At 35.1% G+C, this 15200-nt stretch overlaps 2 protein-coding genes across 2 annotated transcripts in view; both read left to right on the forward strand.

Annotated features, from left to right (window-relative positions):
- Positions 1-5609, forward strand: part of LOC103134906 (zinc-binding protein A33-like) — a 9616-nt gene extending 4007 nt beyond the window's left edge. Inside the window, exon 2 of the mRNA XM_007547419.2 lies at positions 4396-5609. Coding sequence (XP_007547481.2) covers positions 4396-5560 — 1165 coding nt within the window. The 3' untranslated portion in view covers positions 5561-5609. The remainder of the gene's footprint in view (positions 1-4395) is intronic.
- A 2288-nt stretch (positions 5610-7897) lies between these two features.
- On the forward strand, positions 7898-14616 carry LOC103134905 (uncharacterized). Its single transcript, XM_007547418.2, has 7 exons — positions 7898-9869; positions 11236-11316; positions 11830-12108; positions 12192-12290; positions 12694-12990; positions 13096-13260; positions 13710-14616. The coding sequence occupies exons 1-7, from the start codon at positions 8741-8743 to the stop codon at positions 14012-14014; spliced, it is 2355 nt and encodes a 784-aa protein (XP_007547480.1). The 5' UTR covers positions 7898-8740; the 3' UTR covers positions 14015-14616.
- Positions 14617-15200: the final 584 nt, after the last annotated feature.

Below are 15200 nucleotides of genomic sequence, written 5' to 3' on the forward strand. Positions count from 1 at the left end.
TCACTGAGAAACTCTTCCCTTATTTTGATGTAGGAGCAGCAGGTGATACCAAAACATCTGAGATCAAAATATGTGAAACTAAGATTTCTGTTTAAAGACAGCTCAAAGTTTTGTTTTTATTTTTACCGAATTATTCTGAATGAAATTCTGGGACCTTGCAAAATATAAAACTTTACATTTTATGTTTAAAGTATTAAGCCATCAACTTCCACACAATATTTAAAAATGTTTTGTGACAGAGAAGGGTTATAATTCAAGAGGAAATAAGAAGATTTATAAAACAATGAGAAGATATTTTGCATATCAGTGTGTGGTAGATTTATGGAATTTATTAAATGATGAAAGTACAAATATAAACCAATTTAAAAAAAACTATTCAAAAATGAACTTATTCAAAAATATGTTGTGTAGGATGTGTATCACAAAGACCAAAAATACTTCTAATGATATTACAAATGAATAAATAATTGCACATTTAAGGATAACAATAATTTGGGGAATAATTAAAGAGTTTATCTGGTGTGGAGATATAAATGTTTGTAGGTTGATAAATATGAGAGGGACAGGAATTTATGTGATCATATTTCTTCTATCTTCTTTCTCCCCGATCATATTAGATTAAATTACATGCAATGAACGTGATCATTTGTTTTATTTTTTCTGCTTTTATTTGTTCCCTGTTGAAATAAATAAATAAATCTTTCTATTTACAATGAACCCAACTTTCTTTTTAAATCCTTCATTAACATACTTTGTATTTTATAATTTTTAAAGGTTTTCAAACATTAGTAAAAAATACAAAATCTTATTAGATAACTTATTCAGCCACAGTCAAATATTTCATCATAATCAGTCTTTATGTTTGGTAGAAGGGAAAATGCAGAAAACAGCAAAAAGAACAAGGAAATAGATTTAAATTATTTATCTGATTCACTTTAGTTATGCTAAATGTTGGGTTTTATGTGGAGTTTGTCATAGGATTGTGTTTGGTTTTTCTTCTTATAGTACATTTTCTCTTTTCTGTACTCAGTTTTAATCAAAATGTTTTGAGCTTTCACTGAGTTTAGTCCCAGAGGTGCCAAATGTAAAGAAAAATGAATTAGTTCATAAATTAAATTAGTTTACTTGTCAAATCTAATTTTAATTAATAAATACCTTGTCCAAGATCCTAAAGCAAGTCTAAATCTGTTACACAACATTTTAAATAGGAAAGTAAAATCTGTGATGCTAACAAATGAAATGAATAATTTCAGCGTTGGATGTTTTCTTTCTGAACTCTGGTACCTTTTATAATAAAACTGAAATATTTGTTTAAATTCTAATTGATTTGTTGCTTTGTGCTTTTACACCATTGTTAATTTGTATTTTAAACATTTTAAGATCCTGTATTTTTATATAACCAAAAACACAAAAATTATTTTCAATTATAAATACTGAATAAAATACTTTTCCCTTGTTATAAAAATCTGCCATTGGAATATAGACTTAAAACCAGATCTTTCTGAAAAGCTACTTGTAAGTTAGTTTGGTTTTATTTAAAGTGTACTGAGATTCTTTTACTGGAAACTCTAAAAAAATTTAACAAGATTTTGTGTTCAGCTGGTGGTTGTAAAGCACAATCAGTTTATTTATGAAGCACATTTCCGACAACCTCAACTGAACAAAGTGCTTCACAATACTTATAACTTTACAGACAGATATACAATAAATTAATAAGTAAAATTAAGCTTAATAAAAAAGATGCATTAATAAAGTTGACAGTAAAATACCAATAAAATAATAATGTAAATAAAAGTCAAGGCTTAGTTAATTTCAGTTCCAGCAATTTCCAGATAACTCAACTTAATTAAGTATTAATCTTTTTCTGTTTTTTTAATTGGTGTTGAAGTTGTCTCAGTTTTTCTGCAAAATTAAATAAAACAAAACCAGAAGAAGATGAAAGAAATAATCAAAATACAAACACTGATGAAACACCAGAAATGACATTTGAATAGTCAAAGTTCAGAATGCAGCTGTTGCCACCAGAACAGGAAAACCTGAAGACAAACTCAGCGACCTGCTTCACCTGAACCGAACATTCAGATATTCTGAGGTATTGAAAGTATGAAATTGTTAAATTTAGTTTACTTCTTGAGTCATTGTAAATAGTTAAAAAAAAAAAGAGGGACGTTCATTTCTGCCCCCCAAAAAATCTCAGAAGTTCTTAAGAAAGTTTTGAAAATTTGATACTTGCTAGAAAAACTCAGAAATTTTTAGATACAGTTTTAGAGTTTTTCTAGAAAAAAAATCTACTTTTCAAACTCAGAATGATCTATTTATTTATATTTTTTTTGTTTTGGCAAAAATTTACTCTTCCTTTTTGTTTCTGTCTACAATGGCTCTAATATGCCATCATAGTTTGTGGAACTATTGTCATAAAACTAATCAATCAGGCCAAAAATGGGTATAAAACTTTTAGAGACTGATCAGCAGATGGCAGCAGAGAGCCTCCCAGAGCTTTTAGCACCAATAAACCTTAAGCTTAGCCAGGTGTTGTCCAAAGTGAGGCCCAGGGGCCATTTGTGGTCCATGTACTGATCTTGTGCGGCCCCTGAATGTTACAAATTTGTCCCACATCTGAAAGATTTTTGAAGCGGCTCATTTTCCAGACATGAAAATGGCAATACAAACAGAGCCAGCTGTTTGTATTGCTAAACAGCTGGCTCAGGTTTTTTTAAAACCATTTCCTGATGTTTTTAGAAACAGTTGAGACCCAAATGGAAGCACAAAAATGTGCAAAATGTGAATTTTGCAGAATAGGTCCCCTTTAAGGTACTCAATATTACTACAGCTGCATCCCTATTGATAAATTTGTTTTTGCTTTCATAATGTTGATTGAAGTGAAGAGTTAATGGTAAATAACGGTATCTGATACAACTAGAGTATAAAAATGATTTGGCTTTACAAAGCCACCACTGGCAGTTCCACAGGGTCAAGTGAGCTGAGAATGATTTTATTGTTTTGATAAATCAAATCCTTTTGGGTTTCCTGCTACATGTTTGTTTGCTGCCTAATGGATTCAGGCAAACCTTCTTCACGTTTTATTGACAAACACATCCACCAGAGTTGGTAACCGACTCCTCAGATTCACATCATCATGAATGTCCAGAACGATTTTCTTTTGATTCATGTGACATTAGAAAAGTCTTTTCCTTCAGCTGAACACCTGCTAGACGTCTTCCTATATACAGTAAAGATACTAAATATGTAACACTGAATGTAGAAAAACTTAGGAAATTTTTTCTTGTGGGTTTAGTTTTTAAATCTTGAAACTTGGAAAGAGTGAAAAATATTTATAGAAATGTTTGTAACCAATGTCATTTGTCGACAGACTTTTCTTGGAGATATGTTTTGTAAAATATACAGGAAGTGCTCCACTGTTTTGATTTTGATGATGCTTTAAAAAGTGATGATAAAGTAAACTTGTGCTGTTTTCGGCTTACGCTGTTTTAGTCTTGTCTTGTTATTTTACTTTATTTTTCATTTTGTTTTGCTTTTGCTTGTTTTTTCCAGCATTGTTTTTTATTTTTCCTTTTTTGACTATTGTGTGTAAAGGTTAAAAATAAATAAACAAATAAACAAATAAACAAATAAACAAATAAATAAATAAATAAATAAATAAATAGTTTGATTTGTATTAATGTTAAGTAATTTATTTTCTTACAGTTATGTTTTAAAGTCTTCGTAGTAAAATATTTAATTTTCACATTTTGGTTGTAGGATTAACTGACATTCTTATCTCCACCCACTGAAACCAGTTTACTGTTTAAGCGTAAGACAAAAATGTTGTTTATCGGGTTTACAGTGGAGTGAGAATGAAATGCTTTCTCACTTCAACAACTACCAAACTACACACCTTTTTCATTCAAAAAGCCTCTTAGCAAATTCTTTTTACTTCTTTTTATCTGTTCTCAACCAATAAAGCAGTTAAAGAAAACAGCAGCTTTAATTACAGGGAGAATAACACAAGAACAAAAGAGGAGGAAAATATTTATCTGTGTCACCAGAGCTTGTCTGACTGGTAAAACGTCTCTGAGTTGTCAGACAGAATGAGAGGAATGATCCTCGCTGCTGAACAGAGCTGAAACGCCACCACAACATGGTGGATCGCTGTTGAAAAAGACGCTGGACCGGAGTCAGAGCGGCAAAGAAACGTTTTATTGGTGAGTCCACATACTGCTACTTTGAGACAAAAGACAAGAAGAAAGATTTCATTTTTTTATTTGCTTCAAGATCCGTTGTCTTTAAAAACAAAAAGATCATCTAAAGGATGATCTAATATTGAAGAGGGTGAATTTTTACAATGAAGGAACTGACCGACTCTTTATCTGGAAGACAGAAAACGTCATCTGAGAGAACAAAACAAGCTAAAATGGGGCTGTGCAGTAAACATCCAGAGGTTCCTCATTTATTCTGTGAAGACGAGCAGAGAGCTGTGTGTCCTGTCTGCGAGTTTTCTCTCCACCAGAACCACAAAGTGGTTCCTATGGAACAAGCGGTTGGTGGGCTGAAGAGGGAGCTGAAATCTGACTTAAAGTCTCTGCAGGACAAGAAGGAGAATTACAAACAAATGGAGAAAACATACGATGAAATGACCGGACACATCACAGATCAGGTGTCGTCCACAGAGAGACAGATCAGAGCAGAGTTCAACAAGCTCCACCAGTTCCTGAAAGAGGAAGAGGAGTCCAGACTGGCAGCTCTGTGGGAGGAAGAGGAGCAGAAGAAGAAGACGATAAAAAAGAGAATAAAGAAGATTGAGGAGCAGATCATCTCTCTGTCAGACAGCATCTCTGCTGGTAAAGAAGAGCTGCAGAAAGACAACCTGTCATTCCTGAAGGGTTACGAAGACGCACTGAGCAGAGCCAGAGGTCAGAGGTCACTGCCAGATCCACAGCTGGTCTCAGGAGCTCTGATAGATGTGGCCAAACACCTGGGCAACCTGTCCTTCAGAGTCTGGGAGAAGATGAAGGACCAGGTCAACTTCAGTCCCGTCATTCTGGACCCAAACACTGCCAGCCGATGGCTCTCTCTGTCTGATGATCTGACCAGTGTGAGACGCTGCGAAACGAAGGAGAAACTTCCTGACAACCCAGAGAGAAACATTAACTACACCAATGTTTTCGGTTCTGAGGCCTTCGGCTCAGGGAAACACAGCTGGGAAGTGGATGTTGGAGATCATCCTCGCTGGAATATCGGTTTGGTGAAAGAGTCTGTGGACAGGAAGGGAGAGACCGATGCTTTGCCCAAATATGGAATCTGGTGTTTAGTCCACAGTGATGGAAAATACATGGATGGCGAAGCTAATGTTGTCACAATGAAGCAGAGTCTGAGGAAAATTAAAGTCCAGCTGAACTATGACAGAGGGGAAGTGTCCTTCTACGACTCTGAAGACATGAGTCACATCCACACCCTCAGAGACTCTTTCACTGAGAAACTCCTGCCTTATTTCTGTGTTGGAAAAACTGGAGAAGTGGAACCTACAAGTATCAAAGTCTGTAAAACTGAGATTAATTTTTAAGCATCACATAAACCGAGTGTAATGTTTGAAAATGAATGTTTTTTGTTCTTTTCTGAGAAGAAAACAAGAAACCTTGACATCAGTTATAATGTTGAATATTATAACAGACACCTTCAGACTTCTAAAACCAGACGTAGTTCACCCAGAGGATCCATTCATTTATATTTATGTTGTATGAATGTCCCAGTATGGAGACAGAAACATTGTTTTATTTCCTGTTTTTAATGCTGCTGTACTTAATAAACCTGAAATCATGAACTAATGGAAATAACTTGGAATAATAGACGTTAATGTGCATGTGTGTGGTCTTAAAAATGTTTACTACATTTATAATTTACAGTCATAAGATGGCAGCTGGCCAACACGAACACTGTCTTGAAGTTTGTAAAATAATCAATAAAGGATTTATTTTGTAGCTTTTTATTTTTTACTAGGTTGATGCTTAGAAGAGGTTGGACCTTTTTAGCTGTGGCTTCAATGTTACAGAACAATTTGCTATTAAATATTAGACATGCTTCTTTTCTTGCTGTTTTTAAGTCTATTTTTTAAAAAACATTATTTTCAGTGGCTTTTGGTACAATATGAGTTGTTTCTGTTTTTATTTTAAACAATTTTTGCTGAAATTTTATTCTGTTTTTGGTGTTTTCATTTTTACATTTTATTATTATTTGTTTCTTGATTTCTTTATCTGTTTTAGTACTGTACAGCATGTTGGTTAAAATGTTATTTTTAAATGTAATTTATGAATAAAATGAATTTGGATTGGTCAATGAAGCTACTTGATTTTATAAACTTATTCTTCAGACTTTAGGAGTTAAAAGAGAGATTAAAAACTCTGATAGCATACTGACAAACAGCATGATTGCAAGATTACAAAAAACAGTTAAAATAATGTATTGCTAAGTTAGTGGAGAGGTTATGAGCAGTCAGTAACTTACCACAAATAAGAGATTCAACGGCATTTTTTTAAAAAGCTGTTGGGAATCAGTGACATTCCAAAAAAACTAAAAAAGTTGAAAAGAAATTGGCAGTGGACACAACTCAGAAATGCTGAAGAAATTACAAATATTCCATTCATGTCCTGAATGTGGTCAACAAGGGACAAAAATAGTTTTTCCTTCACATCTGGACAAAGATGTAAGGCTGTAAAACTTTTCTCAGATGTCGTCTGATGAAAGTAAAATTGAACTTTGAGCCATAATTCAGCTGGACAAGATTTTTGTTGAAGTAGATAAAAAAATCCAAATACCATCTAATGAGCTTTGATGTAAAACTTTCTGTTGTTTGCTTGAAAACTGAAGATGAAAAGATATTTCAACAAAAGAATGAAGAAAAGTTACTCAATGGCTTAGAAAAGTTGACAGGAGTCACCTGAAGGTGGCTCTGGACATCAGATGTTCTCACAATCTGATTGATTTGGAAAACTTACTAAATCAGCAAATTTTCCAAGTGAAGAAGTGGGATGTTGATCATTTTCATTAGTTTATTACTGAGCATGACAGTTGTTCCAGCTGTCAATCAACCTTTGAATGCTTTGCTAAATGTGTTAATGACAGAGAAACAATTCACCACCATAGGAAAACCGTTTATCCACCAACATCAATGACCTTGCTAACTAGCCATAGCATTTATGAAAGGCTCTGCTAGCTGCAGCATAGCAGATAGTAAATGAAGAGTGAGAGGGGGAGATGAGCAGCGCCACATGTAGAGTGATTGACAGCACTAAGACATTTCTCCTGGCTCTAATTAGTTGTTTTTAGTTAGCAGTTTCTTCACTGATTATCTGTTTCATATCATACTGTCACAACATAGTGGCAGTTTCAACAAATATTCAAAATAAATATATATTTTATAAAAGTTAAATACTGCAGCTTTAAAGCCCATGTTGAATGAATGTAAACTTCAGAAAGAAGGTGGATGTCATTATGTTTTACAGTTTCTCAGGTATATTATTGAAGCTTGGCAGTTTGCTTCTTGACTCAGCATTTAACCTGATGGCTCGCAAAGATGGGAATGTTCACAATGAAAGTAAAGCAGAACAGGTTTCTTTAAACGGCTCAAGGAACAAAATGTCGTCTGTCCTGTTTATGGTGAACTGAAACAAACTCTTTATCTGTAGAATGTTTGCAAAATTTGGCACAAACTTTAATTTCTAAACCCCTAAATGTCTTTATGTAAAAAATAACAGAAGAAATGTTAAAAATGTAAAAATGAAATTTATCTGTATTGTTTTCAGCTTTTACAGTACAAGGAACTTTAACGAACAAAGAAAAACAATTACACAACACAACTTGTCTGACTGGTGACACGTCACTGTGAATTAAAAGCAACGCAACCGTTTCTCTCCACAGACAGACCCGACCCACCATCACAGGAACATCATCGCTACACGACCTCAACATTCGCAGGATATCACACTCCAAACGAATCTGTGACTCCTTTTTCCTGAAGACAACAGAAGATGGCTGAGTCGGCTGTTTTTCAAAGTTTTTTGATTATGTGCCTCAAAGTGAAGTCAGTTTTTCAAATTCCCAGCCTGAGGATGATTCCAACTCTGAGGATTGTGTCAGTCCCAGCTGTCAGGAGGATGACACAGTGAAAAGGGAGGAAAATTCAGAAGATTCTTTGTCTGAGGAAGAAAATACCACTTCTTCAACAAAGACACCTGAAGATAACGAGAAGAAGTATGGAAAGGTGGAGATAGGAACTTCCGGAACAAAGAACGGACACTCTACCAGCAGGAGAAATTACTGTCTGTTTTGTGGAAAACCGGTGACCAAAATATCGAGACATCTTACGAACATCCACAGCGACAGAATCGAGGTTGCCGTTGCATTTCAGTATCCTCCAAACTCAAAGGAAAGGAGAAAGATATGGCAAAAACTAACAAATGACGGAAACTTCAAACACAACAAAGATGTTTTAAAGACAGGGGAGGGAAAACTTGCCGTACGAGGTAGAACTAAAACTTCTTCCAAAGCAACAGACTTTGTTCACTGCATTTATTGTCATGGACTTTATGGAAAAAAACTCATCCACCTCCATCTGAGAAAGTGCAAGGAAAATGTTAAGACGGAAGACGACTCTCACGGGACACCAAGGCGAGTCGTATCACACTGTGCGCTTTTGACCAAAAATTGTGAAGGTATAAGTGAGGAGTTTAAGAACCTCATTGGCGTAATGGTGTATGACAATGTGACTGAAACTGTCATGGAAAACCAGATTATTTTGCAGTATGGAGAGCAAATGTTTAAGAAATATATCAATCATCCAAAACAGCATGAATATGCAAGACAAAACCTTCGACATGTTGCAAGACTTCTGCTCGAGGCTCAAAAGTCGACCCCTATGAAGAGTTTTGAGGATTTCTTTAAGCCCTCCAACTTTAAACTTGTGGTGTCTGCTGTGAAGGTGGTGGGGCAATATGACCCTGAAAAAAAACGGTACAACATACCGTCGCTTGCCCTCAAACTTGGTTACCATCTTCAGAAAATCTGCAACATCGTACAGCACAATGCCAAGAGCATTGGCGACACCAAAGTGGTAGAGTCATGCAAAATATTCCTCTCCATGTATGACAAAAAATGGACTAAGTACGTGTCTTCATTGGCGTTAAAAAATATTAAAGACATGCAGAAGAAAAGGGCAAACAAAGTGCCGTCTGCTCAAGATGTGAAACATCTTTATTACCACCTGGAAACGGCTCATCACGCTGCAGAGAAGAAGCTCCGCGAGAACCTTTGTTCAGAAAACTTTGTGGCTCTGGCCAGGGCGGTTCTGGCTCGGACGATTCTTTTCAACAGGAGACTTCCCGGAGAGGTGGCGTCGATTTCACTGGAGACTTTTGAGTCAAGGATACGATCAGACGTCTGTGACGACATGGACGTGTCCGTCTCACAGATGGAAAGAAAACTGTGTGGTTTGTTCAGTAGAGTTACCATCAAAGGGAAATGTGGGAGAGTCGTCCCCATCATCCTCAAGCCTTCGTTTGAGTCGTCTATAGAGTTTTTGGTCAGCGTTCGGGAGAAATGTGGGATTCTGAGCAACAACCCGTACGTGTTTCCCCGGCAGCAGTCGCTGACTGCTCAGAGAGGGTCGTCTTGCATTCAGTTTCATGTCAAAGAATGTGGAGCAGAAAACCCCTCTGTCCTGATGGTGGTGAAACTCCGCAGGCATTTTGCACCTTTGCTTCAGCTCCTTAATCTGGACGACGAGGAGGTCAAGCAGGTTTTGGGTCCCAATAGTGACATCCAAGTTCTGCGGCAAATCAACGACACAATGTGTGACGACTCTGTCATGGAGTCTGAAGGTAAAGTTTCACTTTTTGAGCTAATTTAATTAATCAATTTAGCAGGTGAATCCAATGTTTATAATTAGAGCTGCAGGTAACAATTTTACAAATCAATTACTCTGACAATTAATTGGATTTAAAATAATTGGCACATTTTTATACAATATTAGAAATGCATTAAAATATGCAAATAAACATAAATAAAATGCAATAACAGTATTCCTTTAGTGAACACTTGGTCATTTGTAGCCAAAGCTGCATCTGCTTTTAAAAAATATTTCAAGCTCAACATTTGATCCTTTCTACTTAAAACATTTCTACTATAATATCAACGCAGCGTAAGGCTGATCTGTTGATTATATTTTAGATTAATCTATTAATAACTAGTCAGAAAAAGGTATTTAGAAGAAAATTTTATTTTTACAAAAATTGTCTAAAATTTTGCCAGAGTTTTGAATGTGAACTATTTAAAGGGAAAGGTTTTTTTTTTTCTCTTAGGTGCAAAAGGTATACATTTCATGTACAGGTTTAACTTAATTTTTGCTGTTCTCTTGAAAAATTATTTTTTGAGTGTCTATGTTCCGTATAAGGATTACTAAATTAGTTGATTGTCATTTCAATAATTGATTGATTCTGATTAATTGTTTCAGCCCTAGTTAGAATAAGAAGATGTAACTTAATTTCTGCATACATTAAGGTTTTCAATAGTGAATCCTCAGACAAGAACCATGTTTAAGTGTAATAAAGTCCAATCCATCGCAGCTAAAGCTTCATTTCTGATTATGAAGTGATGGCTTAACTGCAACAGATTTAGAAAATATAACCACTTTGTAATGTAAAAGAAAAAATATTTTTGTTTAGTCGATTCCAAGCCTTTTTTAAAAAAAAAAAAAAAAAAAAATATGTGTCTTGGTTTTAATCTTGTAAATTTAAAAATATTTGACAAACTTGCCAAATATATTTGCGACATAACACAGAAATGAGATTAAATTCCTTTAAAATATATTTATTTACTTCCATTTAGCTTATTTAGAATGTATTAAACAGGAATATGTAAAAATTTGCTTAGACTAGAACTACTAAATCCTTAGATCTTCACTTTGATTTTAATTTTGATGCTCAGTTGATTTAACTGTAGAGAGACTATGAAATTTTACTTATTTAAAAAATGGCATTTGGTTGAATAGAATAAAACTTATAAAATTTTATTAATTACTCTTATTTAAAAACACCACCAAGTAACTGAATGGGTAATTCATTTAGAGTTGTGCTTGTATATAAAAATAACTGTGAAGTTAGCTTAAAAGCTGTAAACCTGGTAAAATGTTTTTGGGAATTAAAAAGCCTTCAAAGAAACGTCTTGTTTTTCTCTCACTGTTTTCAGGACCACTGAAGTTTTACCAACAGCGCACAGGAGCGACTGGCTGCACAATGCCTGATGCATTAAAAAACTCAAAGACTCAAGGTACTTATTTATAATAGTTACAATGATTTCCTAGAATCTTATTTAGCTTCAAAAATTCAAAACACCTTCAGTAAACACTTTCAGTAAGAAAAAAAACCAGAAGTCAAAGCAGAACAGGAAGAAACTCAGAAAATAAAACCTTGGCTTTTTTTTATGCAACTGAATATACTTTTGGTAAGAACCTCATCTCATACTTTTTCAACTGAGAATCTGTAATGCATTCTTGCATTTCTAATACAGGTGGAAGTCGTGACATAGCTAAATATGCTGGTTTAGGTCAGTGTTTTTCAAAGCAGGAAAAGTATTCAACAAAACAACAGAAGTCCAGTTCTTTTAATTTTAAAATTTTCAGGATAACTACAGAATGCTTTTACAACCAGAACATTTCATCCAAGTTTTAAATGTAGATTATGGGTCTCCTGCACAATTTAAAACTCCTGATGAGGCTCCAGTAATGTCTATTTTCATATGAATTTAAGGACTTCCATCTTCATATATTTTTCTCTTTCACAGGATTGCACAACCAGGCCAAACTTGGATGGAGCAAAGCAGAAGTTCGGGCCGTAGAAAAACACTTGATGAGTTTCATCAAGAAGCATAAAATACCTCAAAAAGACGACTGCGTTCAGTGCCTCGAGGCCGAGCCGCGCGCGCTGATGAATCGTTCGTGGAAAGGTGTGAAGAACTACGTGAGAAACCGGATCACAACTCTGCAAAGACAAACCGGATCTTCCAAAAAATCATCAAAGAGCAGAACCGCTAAAAAGAAGCATAAGCCACAGCAGAGTTCTGGTAACATCTGTATTATGTTGATAATAGCCATCTTCTGTTGACCAACATGCGGTGATTAAAGCCAAATATGGTGCACTTTGCAGAGACATCACAGGCTCCAAATGGAGAACAGGAGGCCAGAGAAAAGCCCAGTGCAGGTCCCAGTTCAGCATCGAGTCACTCAAAGTCCCAGAAAGGAAAAGGTAACTATGGTAACGTTCACACTGCAGGTTCTGAAGATCAATTCAGTTCTTTCGCTGAAAATCAGATTTTTTGTTGTTGTTGCTTTTGCTTTTTTCTGCATAATTCTTACTACTACAACAACTGAGTATTAGGGCCACTCTAAAAAAATAAAGTATGAGATTAAAGCCTTAATGTCACAAGAATAAAGTCATAGTACGCCACGCTCTAGTTGAACAGATTTCTTTCATAACTTCATAAATGTAATTGTTTACATCCGGATGTCATTGTAAGTATCAGTAGTCTTTTAGTTTTTCATTTTAATTCCCATTTTATTTAACGTATAAGTTAATTAAACACTAGAAGATAAAAGAAAAAAACAAAGTCAAGTAAATTATTTGAGTTTTCTTTTTTTTTTCTCGCCAGGCTCTAGCTTGCTCCACAAACCAAAGCCTAAATGGGACGAAGCTGAGGTTTGTGCCGTAGAAAAACATCTGATGCGTTTTATTAAAGAGCACAAGCTTCCCCAGAAGGACGACTGCACCCGGTGCCTGGAAGCCGAGCCGCGTGCGCTGAAGAACCGCTCCTGGAGAGGCATAAAAGATTACGTCAGGAACAGGATCACAGCTCTGCAGAGACAGAGCGGATCTTCCAATGCGCCGTCAAAAACCAAGAGCCAGCCCAGGAAGGGGACATCACAGAGCTCTGGTAACAACTTAACGGGTAATTTCCAACTTAAAAAAAATAAAAAATTAGCACTCTTAAGCAAACTGCTCATTCTTGGAAATATTAAGAGGTTTATTTCATTTTTATTTTTTTTTTTACCAGGGAGATTACAACCTCCAAGTGGAGAACAACCTGCACCAGAGCATCAGAATGCGTTCTCCAGTTGCAGTTTTGGTTCATCAAATCTTTTTCTACCACAAACTTACGCCACAACAACAAGCTGCAGCATGAATGCTTCTGCTAAGTCTGGCAGAACAAAAGAAAAAGGTATTTATACAAAAGCCAATGAATTATATCCCATCTTACCCAGATAGTCTGTCTGTAGCACCATGGCAAAGAGGATAATCTCCTTTTTCAGTGTTTTGATGTTAGTTGTGAACTATAGCAAATCATGTGATTAATGTTGACAATAGGAGCTTCATAAATGCTGGACTCATTTCCTGACTTTTAGCTTTATGTTAAAACCGGTTTTCAAATTGAAAAACAGAATCACAAGTGTTTCTCTCAACTCATCTCACCATTTTTTGATTAATCAATGTCATTTCTCTCCTTTTATTCAAATGAGAGCAATCGTAAAAGCTAGAACGTCAAAAATTTTCCTCAGATCACAAAGTTTTAAAACACAACTAAAGCTCTAATTTAAAAGACCGATTCTGTACTCTTCTTAACAGCATGGTTATTCTAGAGCTTATTTCTTTTCCTTTTGTTTTATTCAGCCTCTCCAGGTCTGCAAAAGAAATCCAAACATACATGGAACGAAGCAGAAGTTCAAGCCGTAGAAAAGCACCTGATGAACTTCATCACAAAGCAAAGGCTTCCTCAGAAAGACGACTGCGTTCGGTGCCTCGATGCTGAGCCTCACGCTCTAAGGAACCGCTCTTGGAAAGGCGTGAAGGACTACGTTAGGAACAGAATCACTACTCTGCAGCGACAGAGTGACTCTTTAGGGTCTGCTCCAAAAACCAAAAGATCCAAGCAGGACCAGCCTCTGCATAGTTCTAGACGGTACCACCAGTTGTAGGTGTTCCTTGGTGTTCAAAAAGATGTTTTGTATAAAAAAATTGTGTTTCATTCCCATCAACTTACATAAGTACTTTTGTTGACGTTTGTATCTTGATTATCTAATTCACATGGACTTGTTTATTAACTTACTATGTTAGGTTGGAAAAAACTGATAACTGTTCCAGTTAAGGGTTTCATTAGTCTCAGTTATGTTGCTGTAAATGTTGCAAGACTAGAGTTGAAGACCCCCTAGATTAACTTTTACATTGCTGTATTTTTAAAAAATTATTCTTTGAAAATAAATTTATTTCCTTAAAAATTAGATAAATTATTCACTTTTGTTCTGTTTGCATGATTTCAACTTCAAAGATGAAAGTTTTATGATTTTCATATACATGTTGTCCAGTGGGTTGTTTTTTTTATTTGGTTGAATTCTGCTTACAAAACCCAGATTTAATAATATTGTAAACGTTTCTAGACTTTAAAAAGTCCACAATTTACTCCACAGTTGAACTGAATGGTCTTGTTTTGAACCCTGTAACCCAGGTGCAAGTTTTGAAGAGGAAATTGACTTTTGTACAATTGCATTTTTTTTATAATAAATCAGTTTTCACCATTGTATAATTGATGGGTTTTTTTAAATCATAGAATAATGCATGTATCAAAAACCTTTCCACCCTTCTTCCACCATACTCAGCCCACAAAAGTTTATTTTTATGTGGGGTTTATTTTTATGGTATAAACAGCCACGTAAGAAATTTTGGGTTGTAACTGATAAAACCAAACTTTCTTACATAGCTGTGTTGATTTAGTTGCATATTTTGGAAAAATACCATATTAAAAGTCCCAGTTGTGAGTTATCAGTTACTTTTAGATAAAAATTTATTTTTTTTAAATTTCGTGGGATTAAAAGATTCCACAAAGAGAATCTTTAAATCATATAGGGTACTTTTTTTTTCTTTTTAAACTCAAGGTCATCCTGTAGTGGCCCATTCCATATCTAAGGTAAATATAAGGAATTTATACCTTTAATTAAAAAGTTAAGTGCAGCATTGACTAGTTTATTTTTTTCTCTTCAAAATGTGTGTATCAAGAGGTGTAAACATGGTTTGTTGTTAAAATGTATACATTACCTCATCGAATCTGCCGCATTTGCTTTACATTTTTACTGACGGAGTCCTTTTATTTTGAAAGGACAACCGGAA

Source organism: Poecilia formosa, unplaced genomic scaffold, assembly GCF_000485575.1.
Source record: "Poecilia formosa unplaced genomic scaffold, Poecilia_formosa-5.1.2 Scaffold20, whole genome shotgun sequence".
Classification (NCBI taxonomy): Eukaryota; Metazoa; Chordata; class Actinopteri; order Cyprinodontiformes; family Poeciliidae; genus Poecilia; species Poecilia formosa.